A 20978-nucleotide genomic window follows, 5' to 3' on the forward strand; every position below is an offset into this window, starting at 1 on the left:
CAAATTAAAGATGGCGATTTATAGACTTAAACAGAGTCCTCGTGCATGGTTCCAAAAACTTACTGAGGTGTTATCTACGTGTGGATTTCACCGATCCTAGCTTGATCACTCATTGTTTATCAAGCGAAGCTCAACAGGAATGGTGATATTGATTGTCTACGTGGATGATTTTGTTCTTACCGGGGAAAATGATCAAGAGATAGCTCAAACAAAGGAGTTTTTATAGCAACATTTTGTTACAAAAGACCTAGGACAACTCCGTTATTTTCTTGGTATTGAGGTGGCTCGTAGTAATAAAGGAGTTGTAGTGTCTCAAAGGAAATATGTTCTTGATCTTCTGCAGGAAACAAGACTATTGGGGGCTAAACCTGCCACACTTCCTATGAATCCTCGCATTCATATACATGATGATGACTCAGAGCTGTTTGACTCCAGATCTTACTGATCTCTGATAAGGAAACTGTTATATTTGACTGTCACTGCCCCGACATTAGCTTTGCTGTGAATAAGTTAAGCCAGTTCATGGAAAAACCCCGGAAAGTTCATTGGGATGCTGCTCTCATGATTGTCAGATACTTAAAATTAGCCCCAGGAAAGGGGCTATGGTTCGAAAAGGGAGAATGTGTTGACATCGAAGCATGTAGTGATGCTGATTATGCAGGGTCTGTAGATGACAGGAAGTCTACTACAGGTTTTTATCTCTTTGTGAGAGGTAATCTTATTTCCTAGAGGAGCAAGAAGCAGAATGTGGTGGCTCGTTCTAGTGCTGAGTCGGAATATAGGGCTATGGCTAAAACTGCGACTGAAATGTCGTGGGTTAGATCACTACTTTTAAAGTTGGGTTTTTCAGTGAATCTCCCAATGAAGATGTATTGTGACAACAAGGCAGCTACATATATTGCTAACAATCCTGTCTTCCATGAGAGGACTAAACACATTGAAGTGGATTGCCATTATATTCGAGACTTAGTCAAGAAGGAATTGTTAGCACTATTCATGTCTCCTCAAAAGATCAGGCAGCTGATATCCTCACTAAAGCTCTTCTTCTAGGCAATTTCTTGAGATGTTGTAACACGCTGAGCATGATTGATATATATGCTTCAGCTTGAGGGGGAGTGTTAAAATGTAGAAGAGTTTTTCTGAAATATTAGAAAGTTAGGGAGGAGGTCTTTAAATAGTTTCTTATAGTTGTTGGACTAGTTTTGTAAAGTCTCCAACCCTAATCTCTTTTAATAGAGATTAGGGTTACGTTAATGAGTATGCTTTTCGGCTCTCAATCTCTTTCTCTTGTAACAACCTAATACAGATTGCATAAAACCTATGGTTGTCTTTGGATGACACTTTGAAAAAACATCATTTTGTGAAGAAACAGGTTTTGTGACAACCTAGTTTTCTAACTAGTTTGAGCAACCTGGTTTGTATATTTGGATGAAGACACTACAATGAGGTTTTCTATGAAAAGTATCGTAAGGGGCTTTGGGTGGGGGGGGTGGATGGGGTCTCTACAATGTCATTTTGTCAAAACTAGGTTTTTCACAAATCCAGTTCTGGGCATCACCCATTCACACCTTAAACACCCATTTTTGGAAGCAAAACAACATTTAAGGATGTCATGTGAATATGCCCTGAGAATTATATTGGTTTATTTATTAGTTCTTATATTTTTGTATTTTTGCTAACTCTTCCTATTTACTTACCTTTTACATGCTCTCTGATGCATGGGTATGTTTGAAAAGGCGAAGCACCCATTTGGACATGGGGTGCGAGTATGGGCACGGGCCTGGACACGTTAACCTTAATTTTTTTAAATTTTTTTTGGGGTCTATTTTAGTATTTATGTATTTTTTATGTATATTTTAATATTCTTTGTTCAATAATATATTTTTCTGAATATATATATATATATATATATATTGTGATGCTTCAATGTCATGCACAATTGAACATCAAAAGGAAATAGAGACAGAGATTTTATGTTTAGTTTTAATAAGGTCACTATGACCCAACAGAATCTGAACAATCACACACCTACTTAGTTAGCATAGGCTTGATCTGTCTATTTATTAATTTATTTGTTCATTTATTTGCTTTCTTGATTACTGACGTGGCTGATTACTGTGTGACTCAGTTTGAGTCCGGTTTGTTGAAATGCTGAAGAAATCGGCAGAGTAAACTTAGTAAACCTTTTGAACTACAATCCAAGTATTATCACCGGTGCTGGAGTGTACTTGCCTCTAGTTATGATACTATCATTTTTCAACGGTTAATACAATGCATAAACTTTACACTCATGTTGTTGAAAGTAGAAACTTTATATTTAAATGTGGTAGTTTTTTTATTATTTAAAAGTTAGAGTCTTCTTTAGTCATTTATACCTTTATCTGTCTCTCTTGTGTAAAGACTCTAGCCGACCCCTATTCTCTCTTTAAATAGGAGATTAGGGTTAGCAATGAAAGTACGATAGTTTATTCTCACTCTCTCTCTATCTCTTTCTCGTTCTCTTTTGTTCTCTCTCTTTTCTCCATCTTCTGCAGCATGGTATCAGAGACAATGATCTCCATCCTTCTCCAATGACGGTTGACGTGATTTTCCGGCGACCTTTTCTCCTATTCTATCTCTCCTATCTCTTTCTATTTCTTTTCTTTTCTTTCTCTACCCTTCCTTTCTCTCTTCTCTCTGCTGATCAAGAAATAGTGGAGCAGCGTGGAAGGGAAACCTAATCACACGTAAGAGGTATGTGTGATTAGGTCCCCAACATGGATGTAGTGCAGGGTAAGCAACTACGTGGAAGTTGCGCGTGGGAGTTGCTGTGGAACATTTTTTTTTTCTCTGATCTGGCACGTGGAAGACTGCGAAGGGTTGTATCAGAAGCTTCTTAGTTGCTGTTGTTGAAGAAGAAGTTCAGGCCATGTCACGTTGGTTGTTGCTGTGTGGGAGACACAAGATCAGTTCTGAAATGTGGATCATATCAGATCTGATAAAAAAAATATCAACATCTGGATGTAGATACATTGAAGCCGTGGACATCAACAAAAATTTATAGGAGTCTGCATTGGTTAATGTCTTAAGAATGTTTCTCTCTCAAGACTGCCGGCTGTAACATGAACATTTGGGGACCTACGCAATCTATTGGTACTTCCTTTCTACTCTCTCACGTCTGATTTTCTAGGGCAGACTTCTGCAAGCAAGTCTGCTCACATCTTGGGCAGATTCGTTTGCTAATCCTAGGGTTTCTGAAAACCCTAGGTCGATGCATTCTTGAAGTCGTGTGGAGGAAACCAATGTCGTGCAGGCAAGTCTGATTTTTTTTTTTTGTTGTGGAAGTCGTGGAATGACGCACAACACTGTTTTCTTATGGCGTTGAAGTCTAAAGTCACGTTGGAAGTTCTGAAGCTGTCTGAAAATAAGTTTTTTTTGTTGGCTGTTGTTAAGTCTGTGCACAACTTATGATATTACTGTTCATGTCTGACTTTGAAAAAGTATACATATACTTAGAAGATGTTGGCATAATCATTGTTGTGACATTAGTGGCATGTGGCAGTGGTGCTGCGTGTGATATTGTTGATTTCCACTTTGCTGATCAGCACTTGACGTGTGGCAGTGGTGCTGCGACTGCGAGTGATATTGTTGAGTTCTGTGTTGTTGATAGCCTCTTACTGATTGATTAATTATAAGTTGGACGTTCTTTTGTGTGTTCAAACTGCTGCAAAATTGTTTTGGTGCTCCCTGCTGTGTTCATTATGGCTGAGACTGACAAACCAAATGGTGGCAATGATTATAAAGGAATTGGGAATCCCTCCTCCTTTTGATCTACAGTCACAATTAGCATTGACAGATCTGAGTATGAGCAGTTTTTGGCACACAAAGCCTCACAGGCTTCAACTTCCACTGGCTTGATTGATCGAGCTCTCTCTACGGGTACATCCACGGCTGATTTAGGTATCTCTTGGATTATCGACTCAGGAGCATCGAGACATTTCTGCAGTAGACCTGGTTTGTTCACTACGTTGCATAGATTCTCTCAGCCACGTCATGTCAAAACTGCAGATGGTAGAATGTCACATATATTGGGTTATGGAGATGTGAAGCTTTCACAGTCGATGACCATTCCACATGTCTTATATGCCCTTGAGTTTCCATCCCATTTGCTCTCTGTTAAACAGTTGACTACGGATTTACACTGTCGCATTATTTTTGATGTTGGTGCATGCTCATTTCAGGACTAACAAAGGAAGACTATTGGTGGTGGCTATGAAAAAGGGGCGTCTACATCCTGTCGGCCCCTATGTTTCTTGCTGCTACCTCTTCTACATCAGATTCTACACCCTTTCAGTGGCATCTCAGGCTCGGTCATCCTTCAGGGTCCAAGCTCTGTTCCATCCTACCTCACCTTTCAGTCCCAGAGTCATTTCAGTGTGAGGCTTGTCAACTTGGCAAGCATACTCGTAGTAGTTTTCCTTCGAGTCTTAGTCCATCAAGTCAAGGGTTGTTTGATCTTCTTCATGTTGATGTGTGGCGTCCTAGCAGGGTTGCTAGCCGATCTAAGTTTAGGTATTTTTTGGTTGTTGATGATTACTCTTGAGTTAGTTGGGTATTTCTTTTGAAAGAAAGGTCTGAAGATAGCTTAATGAAAGAGCTTAGGATTGCCAGTCATGTGATGGGTGGCACCACTGTCAACAATCCATTCTCCCATACAAGAATTACCTTTTTCAACAGAAATGGCCAGAGCATCATTAACCTTCACATCATCTGACACTTCGGCCTGACCAACATTGATCTGACTTAGATAAGCATGGAGCTCACGAATCTGTTCAGCTGAGATAGAGGTTTTCCCTCCACTAGAGGTGGTAGCATCAGAAACATATTTCTTCCCACTAAAAGGTCTCCCTCAACTATTCTTCTTTTCAGGATGGAGATCCCAACAAAAATCCACTGTATGACCAGTCTTCTTGCAGTGAGTGCACTTGTGAGGAGGTCGGGCAGCTCCTACAGGATCACAGCTAACAAGGGCAGACCTCTCATTATACGAAATGTGATCTCCCTTTTTTCCAGTAATAACAAGGCGTCGTTCCTCTTCAGCCTCTAGACGAGAGTAAGCATCTTCAATACAAGGAGACGTAGGAACTTCACGGCGGACAGCAGCGTCGAGCGACAGGGGATCCACGCCCAAACTGTGACAAGTCATCTACGGGACGAGAAGGCAAGGGACGAGAGCGGTGAGGGGGGTGAGGCAAGAGGGCAAAGGCATCGTGCGAGAGAGAGGGAAAAAAATGGTTTTTTAAAACGTGCAATGGACGATTTTGGACTCGGTCAACTTTGACCGAGTCTGAAAATGGTCGGATTCAATCTCGGGTACTTCGACCGTACCCGACACGGTCAACGCCGCACCCAGGCTGTACCCGACGTCGTACCCGTACTCGTACCGGTGTCGTACCGGTATGGTACTGGTACTGCTCCTTTGGAGCAGTACCTGTGTTACATAGCCTGCACCCAAGTTTTTGAAAAATGATTCGTACCCGTACCGCATCGGTACCTGTACTGGCACCCGTACCCATACCTATGTGACATAGGTCTGCACCCATACCAGCATCGACACCTGCACCGGTACCCATGTGACATAGCACATGCCTTATTCATGAAGGACACATCTTATCAGTATGGATCTTTGAGGAGGTCCATGGAGAGAGAATCAAGTGTAGGCCTTGCTTTGATCCACAACTACAAGAATCGTTTTCATTTCTTAATGATGGGATTATTCTCGTGTAACTTTTGACAAAGCTGTTTTGCCTGGACAAAATGTGGAAGAAATCTTGGTAATTTTTAAAATGAAAAGGTCCTAAAATTTAGGTAAAAAAATAATAAACTATTATGATGACAAAAAATAACTAAATAAACTTAATGTTTTAGTTATCATAAAAATGACCGAAGATAAATTAGTTTAATTTTTGAGGTTTAATGCATGAAGATATTAACATAAAAGGGGAAAGCAAATAAAAAAAAGAGATGAAGTAAGCACACTAAATTATTTTTTATGTTTTTCTTCAAAGTAAGCATGTGCTTTTATGTTTTTCTTTTTTATCTTTCTTAACATTATTAGAATGCGATATCTATGAATATCCTTTGATTAATTCTTTCATGAAAGAGGAACCTCACCATCTATCACTTTATTGGTAAGGTAGAGGATATAAAGAACAAATGTGCTACTCCTCGTGTGTGGAAAGACTTGAGAGTTGTACTGTGTACTATACTCATAGTCTCGAAAGGAGAATTTTCTTTTTATGTTTTATATTCGTACTAGATATACATGGATGTACTTGCTTAAATCTAAATCCAAAGTTTTTAGTTGCTTCAAGATTTTCCATAAATTAATCCAAACCAAGCCAAGCCTATCATGATTCGATTCAGGAGGCGAATATCTGTCTAATGAATTTAAAAAATATTTATATCATCATGGTATCATACATCAAAGATCATGTCCAAAAATACCTCAGCAAAATGGTCCAACTGAAGAAAAACATAGCATATTATTAAAACGACTAAAACCCTTTGTATTTCAATGAATGTTCTAAAACTTTTTTGGGCTGAGGGTGCCCCTACCACCATCGATTTGATAAATAGAATAAACTGTTGTGATTATGTCTGTTTAGCTAAACAGTTTCTCAATTTTGAAACTGATTTCTCAGGTTGACATGGTTCATGATCTGGGTGCATCACCACATTCCTCTATATCTGGTTGCCCAAGACTCAACACCAGCTGGATCTCGAAACTTGCGTCATCAGTTCTTGCAAGTAATGGCCTTGGCAAGTGTGATGATGATTATGAAAACAAACATGATTTAGGAAACTATGTTGATCAGCATGCCGAAGACAAAGTTGATGTTTTAAATGCGCCAAGTTTTAGTAATGAACACAATGGAGGTGAAGGTGCTGCTAGCAATGAAGCTGAGAAAGCTGCTTCAATCCCTGCAGATTCACTGAGGTTTGAGGTAGAGTTTCACGCCTGAGTATCTTTTCATTTGTCTATGCCATTTTTCCATAATATTGATTTCCGTTACTATTAATCTATTATTATTATTATTGTTGTTGTTTAAGGTTCATGAGGTTTGCTTCTTCTATGGAAGTTAGAATCCCAATAAAATTACTGGTCTTGAACATTATTCATAGCCACAAATATTGTTCTCGGGTTTTTATCAGCGAGGTTTCTTCTTGGGTATTTTTTAGGCGAAATTGTTTTTTTTTTGGGGAAAAACTTAGGAAGAGCTCGGAGTTTTTTTAAAAAATAAAAAATGAAAAATGAAAATGTTAAGTAAAAATACAAGAAATGAAGAACTAAAAAGAAGATATAAAAAAACATCTTGTTAAAATAATAAAAATGATAAATTAATAAGGATTGTATTGCATCTTGGTGGTCCTGTTAAGTATCTTAAACATGAGGAAATAAAATAATGAAACAAAATTTGAAAAAATAATAACAGAAAATGAAATAAAAATTAATGAAAAAATCTCAAAAAGTTGCAACAAAATCAAATCGCAATAAATTGATTTTTAACGTTTTTCAAAATATCTCGATATTTTCCTGTTTTTATTGTTGTCTTCATTGTTTTCATTAATATCGCAATATTTTCAAAAATATTGTGATATTTGTGCTATGACATTGTCTTCAAACAACCTTCCCTCTGACATTGTTATGCCTTCAATTGGAACTGACATTTAATGGTTGAAGGATGTTTGTTTGGTGAATTAAGCTTGTTTTGGTTTTACATTGAAGATTTTATATTTTATGATAATTACTCAGAAACTTGTATCATTTGGAGGGGATTGATGTGTTGGACTAGATCTACTAATACATGAGACTTACGTTCAGATTGGATCTGTTATGGACAAAAATATTGTGATATTTGTGCTATGACATTGTCTTCAAACAACCTTCCCTCTGACATTGTTATGCCTTCAATTGGAACTGACATTTAATGGTTGAAGGATGTTTGTTTGGTGAATTAAGCTTGTTTTGGTTTTACATTGAAGATTTTATATTTTATGATAATTACTCAGAAATTTGTATCATTTGGAGGGGATTGATGTGTTGGACTAGATCTACTAATACATGAGACTTACGTTCAGATTGGATCTGTTATGGACAAAAAATTATGAAACCATGGCATTGAATCTGATCAGTTTAACCCTAATATGGTGGTTTTGTTTCTACTTGTGTGGTTTAAATTAATAGCTATTTGTGTATATTTTTCCATATGGAAACCTTTGTTAAGAGTCATTTCATTAAGGTGTCTATTGTACAGTGTGCATTGTGACAGATGCTGTGCTGTTTGATTTATGTAAATGGGGACTAATTATCTTTAAAGCTAAAGTCTGGGATGTGAACATGGGGTTTGTCGATGTTGATCAAAGTCAAACGGTTTGTTGATCTTCATATCAGTCACCTATATCATTCTTGTAACCACTGGCTGAGGGGCACTAATTCGAGAACACTCTTATCTTTAGGGGAACTACTATATGTAAATGAGCAAAAAAATTGGATGCATTGATATGAAAATAGAGAACTTTTATGAGGTTGCTGTGGCCAACTGCCAATAGCTGCCTTATGTGGCTCTGCCACTGCTTGTAAATTTGTGAAATTTCAACTGAGTCAAACAGTAGTAGTCATGTTAAAGCACTGTAGTCATAATCTTGTTTAATTCCAAAAATATCCTCCATAACGTATAGATAACTTGCCTACGTAATTAGCACACGACACGATCTGTTTTAGCAGTTAATGTTAATGAAAAATACCCACTAATAGAAAATGTTACTTTATACAAATGTCAGGGAGCCACGACTCTCAAATCTTAATCTCAAACAACTAAAAAGCTATACAAGTAAGTACAAACAAAAGTACTAGGGGAAAAGTACATGACATTGTCACATTTCTTCCCAGCAATTCCCCATCCTTTCAGCCGCTCAATCAACAAGCATCATTCATTACATAGTGAGAACCTAGTGAAGGCTGATATAGGCATTGCATTAGCACATCTGCTGAGTACAATGAAAATCATAACAAGATTTCCGATATATTATTTGAATATAGAGTTTATGTATTGTATTGTTAAACTAATAATGCATGAGTATCATCACTTCAACACCGGTGAGAAGTAGTTCAAAAGGTTGACTAAGTTTGGCTTGCCGATTTCTTTGGCATTCCAGCGAAGCAGACTCAATCTGAGTCGCAAAAACCAATCATATCAGTGACAATAAAGAAAGTAGATATGTCACACCCCAACCCTTTGAACTCAAATAACCTTTTTTGTTTTAAAAAAAACACATAAAAACATTGAGGTGCGACGACACAACGATTCAAAAGAAAATGAGCTATGCAATTCAAAACAAAGGGCCAACTTTCATTTATATAACAACTTTCAGTTCATATAGAAATCACATCATACTTCTCAATAATACATAAGACAAAAATGCCCCCAAATCACAACATTGATGTCTGTAGAAACACGCAGCGGAAGAAGAGAAAGGAAAACAAACACAGGATTTACGTGGAAAACCTCGAAACGAGGTGAAAAACCACGGGGAAGCTCTAACCTAGGGGCAAAACCGCAACCCTAGGAGAGAGAAATCTTAATTCACTTAATCAACAATTACAATAAGTGATTAGAATAAAAGAGGGAGAAAGAGAGACCCGCCTAGGGAACCGAGCCTGTCCTCGGTTCCCATGCCCATGGGTACCAGGTCCATATCCGGACCCGGTTCCCTATTACACGGTATTTTATCACTCCCCCTTAAGCTTGGCATACATGTCAAACATGCCAAGCTTGCTAACATTCTTTTCAAATTGAGATGTACATAAGGCTTTAGTTAGAACATCTGCAATTTGATCTTCAGACTTCATATAAGGAAGGATCATCTCCTTTGAATCTATGCGCTCCCGTATGAAGTGGCGATCTATCTCCACATGTTTGGTTCTGTCATGCAGGACGAGATTATTTGCCAGGTTAATCGCAGACTTATTGTCACAATACATTTTCGTCTTCTATTCAATTTCAATATCTGCTAGCAGAATCTTTAGCCATAACATCTCTGTAACCCCCATAGCAACAGCCCTGTATTCAGCCTCAGCACTGGATCTAGAACAGACCTCCTGCCTTTTACTCCTCCATACCACGAGGTTTCCCCCTAGAAAGATGCAGTACCCTGTGGTAGACCTTCTGGTATCCGTGCAACCAGCCCAATCGGCGTCAGAGTATCCTTCAATATTAAGTTTGTCCTGCCGTGTATACAGTAACCCTTTACCTGGGTTATTCTTCAGGTACCCCAACTCTCTTTCTGCACTCTTCCAGTAACAATCAGTAGGAGCATGCATAAACTGACTCAACACATTTACAGCATAAGTAATATCAGGGCGAGTAAGAGTATGATAAATAAGCTTACCAACCAGCCTCTGATACCGCCCTTTTCCTTCCTCATCCAGGATGTTACCAGTTTTGATACTTATTTTTGTACCTGACTCCATTGGAGTTAGAAAGGGCCTGCATCCCAGTTTACCTGTCTCTTTCAGGAGGTCCAGAGTGTACTTCCTTTGGCTCATAACAGGCTCTGTCTCTGATCGTGCAATCTCTATTCTCAGAAAGTACCTTAATTTTCCTAGATCTTTAAGGTCAAATTCAGCAGCTAACCTCTCCTTCATCTTCCTTTTCTCTTCTTCATCATCACCTGTGACAATCATATCATCAACATACACAAGAAGAATGCTCACCAGACCACTTCTCTGCTTAATGAACAGGGTATGATCACCATTTCCTTGTTTGTACCCATTTGTCTTCATTACCACCCTAAGTCTTTCAAACCATGCTCAAGGGGACTGCTTCAAGCCGTACAGGGCCTTCTTGAGATGACAGCATTTTCCACTTTGAGCATATCCGAGAGGCATGCTCATATAGACCTCCTCCTCTAGATGGCCGTTCAAGAAGGCGTTCTTGACATCAAGCTGGTCCATGCCCCACTTCTTTTGCACTGCAAGTGCCAAAATGACCCTCACAGTCTTCAGTTTTGCAACAGGAGCAAAGGTTTCAAGATAGTCAATTCCGTATTTTTGGCTGAACCCCTTTGCAACCAGACGAGCTTTATACCGTTCCACAGTGCCATTTGGTTTATACTTCACACTAAACACCCACTTAGAACCAACTAAGTGAGTTCCCTTGAGAATATCGACCACTTCCCAAGTGTTGTTCTTTGCCAAGGCATCCATCTCCTCTGTCATAGCCTGTATCCATTTAGGATCCTCTCTAGCATCTTCCACACACCTGAGAATCACAGACATAGACAGAGTGGTAATAAAGCATTTGTATTCTTTACTGAGTTTTGAATATGAGACAAATCTTTGAATAGGGTGAGAACTGAGAAGTACATGACCTGGTCCCCTTGCGCAGGGCTATGAGAAGCTCTTCATTCATTGGACTTGGTTCATTCGGGGAACTCACAGGATTGAGATTGGTTACATCAATAGTGTCAACCACATCTTTCTCCTTTCTAGTATAAACCTGCCCAAACAAATGATCACGGGATGTAGGGATGTAGGCTGATCATCCACAGGGCCCCTTCCACATGACTGTCTTTATCATCTCTGACTGTATCTTCCACACTGTGACTAAGTCTGTAGTTCAAGAATTCCGTAAACTGAATAAGCTGATTTGGAGAATACTCTTCCACACTGTCCTATACACTCCCCTTGAAGAGGATTCTTAGGAAAATACGCCTCATGTTCATAAAAGGTAACATCCCGAGAGACATAGATTTTGGAGGTAGTAGGGTCAATACATTTATATCCCTTCTGAGTGGAGGAATACCCCAAGAAGACAGCTTTGACAGACCGAGGGTCAAGTTTCTTGATGGTGGGACTATGGTTATGAACAAAGCAAACACACCCGAACACCCGAGGAGTAAGAGGCCAGGGGTTATGAGTGGGACTGAGCACAGAGTAAGGAGTACGGCCATTCAACACCCGAGTGGGCATACGGTTGATGAGGTGGGCACTAGTGAGGAGAGCATCGCCCAGTAGCGCTTAGCAACGTGCCTATGGAACATAATAGCTCGGGTGACATCTAATAAATGGCGATTTTTACGTTCGGCCACGCCATTTTGAGGAGGAGTATAACTACAGGACGTCTCATGAACAATACCCTTGCCCCGCAGGAAGTCATCCAGGGATTGGGAGACATACTCCCTGGCATTATCAGTACGGAAAATCTGAACAGAGGTCTGAAATTGATTTTCGACAAAGGCAACAAAGTTTTTGACAACGACAAGAACCTCACTGCGTTCTTTCAACAAGTACACGAACGTACAACGGGAGTAGTCATCAATTAGAGTCATAAAGTAATGGAAACCACGACAAGTGGGTACTCCCGAAGGACCCCAAACATCAGAGTGAACCAAAGCAAAAGGACGAGTGGTTTTATTGATAGAAATAGGGTACGAAGCCCTAACATGCTTAGGAAACTGACACACTTCACATGTGAAGGAGTCCATGGAAACAAAAGTAAACAACCTAGGAAACAACTTCTTAATCAACTGGAATGGGAGATGTCCAAGGCGCTCGTGCCATCTCATAATGCTAGACCTGTCCTCCACGCCCGTCAACTGTCTGCTAGAGGCTGAGATGAGAGCAGAGGCAACCTGTACGGGCAGTCTGTAGAGGCCATCAATAACCGAACCAATCCCAATCTTCTTCACCGTCACCAAGTCCTGCCGGGTACAATGATCAGCAGAGAAAATTAGATTACAATTGAGTTCTTTGGTGATACTACTGACAGATAACAAATTCACAGGAATATTGGGAACATGAAGAGCATTATGCAGAAGATATTTATTTAATAAGGACAAACTCCCTTTTCCAGCCACAGAGATCGAGGACCCATCAGCCATAGATACGCGTTGCTGCCCTGAAGACAATTTGTACTCTTGAAACATCTTAGGGTTCCCTGTCATATGATGAGTAGCTCCACTGTCAACTACCCAATCACCAAGGGATTACCTTGATCACTTGTGGCAACAAGAGCTTGGGCTAACTGAGCTCCCTCAGACGTGGAGGCTTCCTCCTTAGTAGTAGATAACCGGCTGATGTAAACTTGTAATTCTTTGATTTGGTAAGAAGAAAGCTTCGGTTTTTCAAAACTGGGAGAGCTAGTATCAGGCACAGGAGGACCCCGCCTACCAGAGGGAGGACGACCACGGGTGAGCCTCTTCTCAGGATGAAGATCCCAACAAAAATCAACTGAGTGTCCCAACTTGTTACAGTGACTGCAACGCCGAATAGGACGTTGCCCAGTCCCTGGAGCACGGCTAACAAAAGCAGAGGGAGAACTACCATTGTCACACCCCGACCTTTTGACACACAACCATTTTTTTTTTTTTTTTTTTTTTAAACTCCAACATTGAGGTGTGACTACACATCAGTTCAAAAAGAAATGAGCCAAGCAATTCAAAACAATGGGGCAAGCTTTCTATTTTATATAGCCTTTCAGTTCAACTGTACATTTGACCAAAAATGCCCCAAAATCACAACATCGATGCCTAATAAAAAACAAGGCATCGGTAAAACCAAAACCCGACGCGCCGGCACTACAATAACCAAACCCAAAACCTCCCCAGTAGGACGTGAGTGTAGCCATCTGCTCAGCCTGCTGCCCCGGGTCCACCAAAACCTGAAAAGAGAAACAACTGAAGGCTTAGCCTTCGCAGTATGGCAACAAGCCAGGAAAAGTCCAAACCCTCTTAGGTAGGGCTCAATTAAACAATCACACATCAGAACAATCTATCATTATGTCGTGTCAGGACACGACATGCAGAGGCCACTCAATGGCTACAATAACATAATTTCAATCACATGCAAGGCATCCTCAAACATGTCACTTGCATTCATAAGCACGACAGTCACATGCACATCAAACCTGTACATTTCCATCACATACATTTCAGTTTCAATACTATAAGTGAATTTACAGTTCCTGTGGGTGCAAACACAGGCACGTGCACACCGCGGGCGGCCTACAGCCGAGAGACAACCCCCGTGGTGGCCCAGAACAGTATGGATCCATCTATCCGCTGCAGCGGTAGAGCACTCATCCATGGATGTGTGAATTCCAAGGAGAGATACTCAGCCTTCCCTAGGACACCCAGGTTGGGAAGGCGGGAGCCTACGCTCCAAGCACATCACACAATAGAACCCTGGGGCCTTGCACCGCCTGCGCTCCGAACAGGCGAGACCAGTGGCGAAAGCGGGACAACTCCCATACACATAGTCACATCCCACTGGCCTCTCATCTCTTATTCTTTCATTCTTATACTTATACTTGCACAAACACAATTAACTGGCTAGCTCATGAGGTTGGTTCACTTCACGAGTGAACCCACACCTCCAATTGCCTCCACACGAGGGTTACACATAACCACAACAGTTTTGGCTAGCCGTCATAACAATATGAGTACAACTACCCACAGTGCAATCATTTGCCTCATTGCCCGCGGCAATGGGTATTCAATAAACATAACATTCACATGTCATCATAACAATCACATCTTTGAAAGCTTAGCCAAACCATAGAGAGTAGTCTCAATCTGTGGTGGGCTCGTAGCTGTCCTATGCAGTTATCATTCTAGGATGCTTTCTAATGCACAATTGGGGTCGAGGAGACACTCGACTCGATACCCCGCCTCATCTGTCCTAAACGGTTATCAATTCTAGCATGCACATGCAAATGCGTAACATTTCCAAAACAATTACTATAAGCCTTTCAAAACAATTTATATCCTATATCAATTCATGTACATGCATACACACATTCATTCACGGAACAATCAATCAATTCACATCACAAATCCTAGGATCCCATGATCCTAGGAACACACAATCATTCACTTGCCCAGGCAGGGATTTGCCTGGAATGTCGCCATACTTGTGGCACGTTCACAAGAATCTTCAAAATGCCTCGAGCTTCGAATCCGGTAGCTCAAGGTCAACGGGATGTACCCGGTGTACCTGCAGACACAAACACAAGATAAGATTCCTACTACATACCTCAGCAATTCAAACAAAAACAAAACAAAATCATTGAGGCACGTGTCATCGCCTCAAGAGGGTGTCGACGGGTAGTGTCCACCCACAAGTTTTCCAATAGGTCACTTCCCAACTTCTAGCCGTGCCAACAGATGTCAAAACTCAAAGCCATCAATCCGTCTATCACTAACGCCTTTCTCAAACTTTCTTTTTCTTTAATCAAGGCGTCTACCCCAAAGAGACATCCAACTTATGTACGTTATCCCTATTTAACTCCAAGATCCACCCGTTCACAAAAACGCGTGCTACAAGCTCACTAAAACGGTCTTAAATCTTCCCCACAACCTCACAAACTCTACCATGTTTCCCCTAATGCTTCGAAAATTAATCCATCATGCTTAAATGATCATTCAATATATGAATCTTCGCTTTCCAACATAATCGCAAGCTTTCCCCCAAAAACGAAATCACTAACATGTGTTCCAAATAATCAATTCTAAGCTCTAGCATGCTCAAACCATAACTATACATGCTTTAAAAGATAATATTCAATAATTTGAGCTTGATTAAGTCTAGCTCACCCCAAATCAAAAGTCCAAACTGTTGCAACGTCTCCGACAGCCACCTCAAGCGTCCAATCGATCCCCAACCAACAAAAAAACGTGCCCTGCCTCCACCACCAACACCCCTAGTCGCTGCTATGAGGAAAATGAACACTTCCCCCAAGCTGAAAATCGATCAACAGTGATAAGATCAGTGAAAACGAGTGCTCAGTTGGGGAAAAAGGGAAAATCGGATAGAACATAGGGAGAGAGAGCTCACGAAGGGACCGTGTGGGTTGGGAGAGGCGCTGACAAAAAGGGGAGACACAGAGAGGAGGGGTTCGGACAAAAAAAAAAAGGGAAAAACGGCGGTGGGGGTGAGAGAAGAGAGAGAGCAGGTGGGGGAGTGAGAGTGAGTGAGAAGAGGGATCGTGTGAAGAAGAGGGCACGAGAGAAAAGAGGGAGACGGCCAGAGAGAGTCATTCGGTTGAGAGGGGAGACGACAGCCAGTGGGAGAGGGAGGAGGGAAAAGAAAACGGGAAGAAGAAGAGGAGAGAAGAGAGGAAGAGGCAGGGGACGACAGGGTTCACCTCAAGCGCCGCCGTCGCCGCCGTCGCCGCCGTCGTGCTCCTCGCGCGTGGGGAGAAGAGAAAGCGAGGGAGGGGAGACGGTGTCGGGCTCCTCGCGCATGGGGCTAGGGTCCGGGTCTGGACCCTGACCCGACCCGCTCTGCTCAAAACGCCGAGCGCTACAACCATGACTAGAGTCAATATGCATCACTTGACGACGTTGTTCCTCAGATTCCACCCGGGCATACACCTCCTCAATTCCAAGGGTCTCGTCACAGTTGAGAATTTGACTCCTAATGGATTCAAACTCATCACGCAGACCTCCCAGAAAAATAAAAGTGCGGTCCATCCATTCTTTCTGCCAGTATAGTTCATGATTAGAACCACAATTCCAGTCATCATTCACATGATAATCAAGTTCCTCCCATTTAGTCTTCAAGGCTGCACAGAAGGATGCCACAGACAAGTCACCCTGTTTAAAAGAATAGATGTTGCGTTTAATCTGGTATGTATGCAGGACTCTCTTTTTACGGCCATACATCCTCGCAAGCATAGTCCACATGTCATATGAGGTCAACTTTCGCAAAATAAGGGGCTGAATATCAGAACTAATAATCCAAACCTTAACTTGACTATCTTCCAACGCCCAAGTCGCCCATCTAGGATCAGTTTTACTAGGCGCAGGTTTCTCCCCAGTGATATAGGGCAGACGACCGCAACTAGTGATCCCAATTTCAAGCGCAGCAGACCAAAAGAGATAATTGTCTTTGTTCAGCCGAATAGAGGTGACTTGAACAGGCAAATTTTCACTCTTGGTATTGCTGCCCGTGTCAAAGGTAACATCGGACTTGGAGGTCATCTCTTCAGCCATAACGACCACAAAAAAAATCCAACAGTCAGAGAATACTAGAAAAACGCAGGAGGACCTGGGCGCTGTGGCACTTTGCCTACAATGGAGGGCGGGCAGCGGCAGAGCAGCGGGATCTCCGGCAAGCAGGCACAGGGCGGGGAACAGGCCAGGCAACGGCGGGCGGCGTCGAACAGCGAGCGGCGTCGGCGCACCCAGGCGACGTCGGGCGGTGTCAGACCGATGGACGGCGGCGGCGCATGCCAGGCAACGGCGGGCGGCGGTGGGACGGAGGGCTGCGTCAGCGGCAGGACTTAGGGCGACGTCGGAGATAGAACTCGAGCAAGGTCAGACTTAGGGTTCCAAAAAAAAAAAAACTCTAAATCACACACGAACGAAGAAGCCAAACAGCACGAACTTGGCTCTGATACCATGTAGAAACATGAAGCGGAAGAAGAGAAAGGAAAACAAACACAAGATTTACGTGAAAAACCTCGGAACGAGGTGAAAAACCACAGGGAAACTCTAACCTAGGGGCAAAACCGCAACCCTAGGAGAGCGAAATCTTAATTCACTTAATCAACAATTACAATAAGTGAGTAGAATAAAAGAGGGAGGAAGAGAGACCTGCCTAGGGAACCGATCCTATCCTCGGTTCCCGTGCCCATGGGTACCGGTCCATATCTGGACCCGGTTCCCTATTACACGGTATTCTAACAAGGGGAATGATGCATCCCCAAGCTGCAATCCAAACCAACAGCCCCAAAAATAGTGAAGAAGAGCGAAAAAGAATTCAAGAGGAGGGTCTGCCATTAGAATAGGGCCTTCGGCAGTGAGGGAGCTGAAAACGGTTGAGAGAGGACACGAGAGGCGGGGAGTGGAAGAGAGACAATACACGTGAAGGAAGAGTGCAGACGAAGAGGGGAGACTGATCGAGAGGGTTTGGGCAGAGGGGAGATTATGCGGGAGAGAGAGTGGAGGAAACAAGAGACGGGGAGTGAGAGCTCGAGCAGAGAGAGAGCGTGGGTAGAGAGAGATGTGAGAGTGAGAAGGGGGCTGCGATTGGGAGCAACAACACACGGGGGAGTGAGAGATTGCGGGAGAGAGACGGGAGTGCCGACCGAGAGAGTTTGGGCAGAGGGGAGAGCGTGGGCACTGACAGAGAAATCGGGACTGAGGGAGAGGCGTCAGGAAAAAAAAAACAGCGAGGGAGGAGAACAAGAAGAGGGCAACGAGAGAACAAAGAAGAAGGAGGTTCCGCTGATTGCTTCTTTGTCGCAAGAATCGGTGAGAGACGAGAGAACGAAGAAGAAGAAGGTTCTGCGGAAGGCGAGGGAGAAGAGGGAAAGACAAGGGAGAAGTGGGCGACATCGGGACCCTTCATACGGGTGAGATTTGGGTCCGGGTCTGGACCTTGATCCAAATCCGACCTGCAATAAGAATAACGTTACAAGATAAATGAACAAATGAATAAACAAACGAACAATCAATTCATAATCTCATGAATTTTTATGATGCATACACACGCACCCACCTAAGTAGGATCACATGATGCCACCCATTTCATCGATGTATTTAGGGTAGACCGTTCCGCAACTTACGGTCTCAAACACTAAGTCACCAAGAATATTGACATAGTTTGGGGTAACCAGTATTGTGACTCCACATTCGTAGAGCTCGATTGCGTTACTATAATAACTGCATCCCACTCTCGCTCCCTCACGATGGGGATGGGCTCCTCTAAGTAGCCTGGGAAAGAAGCACTTTATCAATCTTTGTATTCAGGGAAGGTTTTGTTCATTGGTCCCCAGACCCATTAGCCATTACAACCTGACCCTTTTTACGTTTTATAGTTGGGCTCGACTCTTTATAGTTGCAACATGTGCGGACCTCAGACTTTTCATTTCCAGTATATTGGGCCGCACTTGGAGTTTTCCACTTTTCCTTATATCGTCAACTTGGAAAAATGAATCCGGCCCTAAGCCGTCGTCCACATCAAAATGATAACTTAGGCTATGAGCAAACATTGTGTAAAATAAATAAACTGCCATCATCCTCAATCAATTTAATGCGTGAGCATATTTTCACATCTATCATCACTACCCGACTTACATTATTAATTATGCTGATTTGAAAGCTAAAGCATAGCTTTATCATTAAACAACTCACTCTTGGGACTCAAGAACGAGTTTGTATCATCAACATAGCTCGAGTTTCCAATTTGAGTGTTGCTCATAATTCCAAAATCAGATATGACTAGATAACATGCGTGTATGCATGAACATATATTTAAAGAATCAAATTGAACTCAATTTGCTTAAGCCAATCGATTACACTTGTAAGTCAGTTCAAGCTCCTAAATCTCAACTTTGCTAGTCTAAGCAATCTGTAAACCGCTTGCGACTTAGTTCAAGCTCCATGTGGTCAATTGCCCGCCTGGCTTCACCTCGACTTTGGGTACGGCCAAGGTAATCTAACCAAAACTGATCGTAGCCGACTAAGATTTACTAGTAATCATGGTCGATTAAGGCTAGCTGGGTCCCACGGCCTAGCCTAGCCCATTGTCAAGTTTGATGATACAACAAACTGATGCAGCCTAGACAATTAAGCCACATGAACACTGTTGGCACAAATAGAAAATCGTTCTTCATTAGTCTGCCCTATTGTCATGTTAAATGAGCATTAGGGTAAGATAACAAATTACAAGATTACTCCACTACTAGAACATTTATTTGTAAAGAGTTGTTCTTAAAACTCTTAAATATTCAAAACACCACCTAACACAAATATTGTTCAACAATGGGGATGGACTCCTCTAAGTAGCCCAGGGAATGAGCAGTTTATCAATCCCTGCATTCAGGGAAGGTTCCACTCACGGGTCCCCAGATCTCAGACTTTTCATTTTTAGTATACTGTGCCGCTCTTAGACTTTCCTCTTATACCATCGACCTTGAAATATAAAACTAGCCCCAGGCCCGTTGCCCACATCATAATGATAACTCATGCTATGAGCAAACATTTGCGTAACGTAAATAAATGACCATCATACTCAATCAATTTAATGCATGAGCATACTTCCACATCTATCATCACTACCTTGCTTGTATTATCAAATATGCTCATCTCGGAGCTAGAGCATGAGTTTATCATTGAACAACTCACTCTTGGAACTCAATATCGAGCCTGTATCACCAACACAACTCGAGTTCCCTATTTGAGTGGCATGTACTTCCAAAAACAGATACAACTAAACAACATGCATGTTTGCATGAACGTGTATTCAAAGAATCAAACTGAACTTAATTAACTTAAGCCATTTGGTTAAACTTGCAACTTAGTTCTTTCTAGTCTAAGCACTCTATAAACTACGTGATTAATCTAATTATGTATTATTAACGTTAAATCTTATCTAAGACTCCGTGCAGTCAAATTCAAGCTTCTTTAATTCTGGGTAATCAAGCCCAAATTTATTCCACCACAAATCTAAATAACAAAAACTGAAAAGTAAATACACAGTAGGAAATACATGAGGAAGTAGGAACAACAAATAAACAACAATCGAAAAGTAGATAAGATAAAGTTCATTTTTCTAATACCTGGACGCAAGAAAGTTTTGCATCGAACTACTGTGTCCCTCCCCATGTTACCATAACAAGTATCATATTTGTTGATCGACATGTGGACTGCATCTTGTTCGATATAATCAGTTACCAATACTTCAATACAATCCAACATGTCATACTCGACCTTTCTGTCCTTCTTAAAAGTTGGAAGAAACCTAATAGCAGGATTTAGGCAGTAGGCTGCTGTATGAAGTGGACGATGAAGTTGTCCAAACCACCTTTATTCTATAATCTTCCATATAGGCATGTATAACTTTTTTTTTTTCCCTTCTGATTATCTTTAATGGCCTCCTTTGCTCTGTCTATAGCCTCGTATAAATATCCAATAGAAGGTCTATCTTC

At 41.7% G+C, this 20978-nt stretch overlaps 1 protein-coding gene across 6 annotated transcripts in view; it reads left to right on the top strand.

Annotated features, from left to right (window-relative positions):
- The window catches only part of LOC116257565 (uncharacterized), a 127192-nt gene that overhangs the window by 79430 nt on the left and 26784 nt on the right, over window positions 1–20978 (top strand). For all 6 annotated transcript variants that reach the window (XM_050078589.1, XM_050078590.1, XM_050078592.1 and 3 more), the window contains one exon: window positions 6684–6986. In XM_050078589.1, the coding sequence (XP_049934546.1) occupies window positions 6684–6986 (303 nt within the window). The remainder of the gene's footprint in view (window positions 1–6683; window positions 6987–20978) is intronic.

The sequence above is a fragment of the Nymphaea colorata genome, chromosome 7 (assembly GCF_008831285.2).
Source record: "Nymphaea colorata isolate Beijing-Zhang1983 chromosome 7, ASM883128v2, whole genome shotgun sequence".
Lineage (NCBI taxonomy): Eukaryota > Viridiplantae > Streptophyta > Magnoliopsida > Nymphaeales > Nymphaeaceae > Nymphaea > Nymphaea colorata.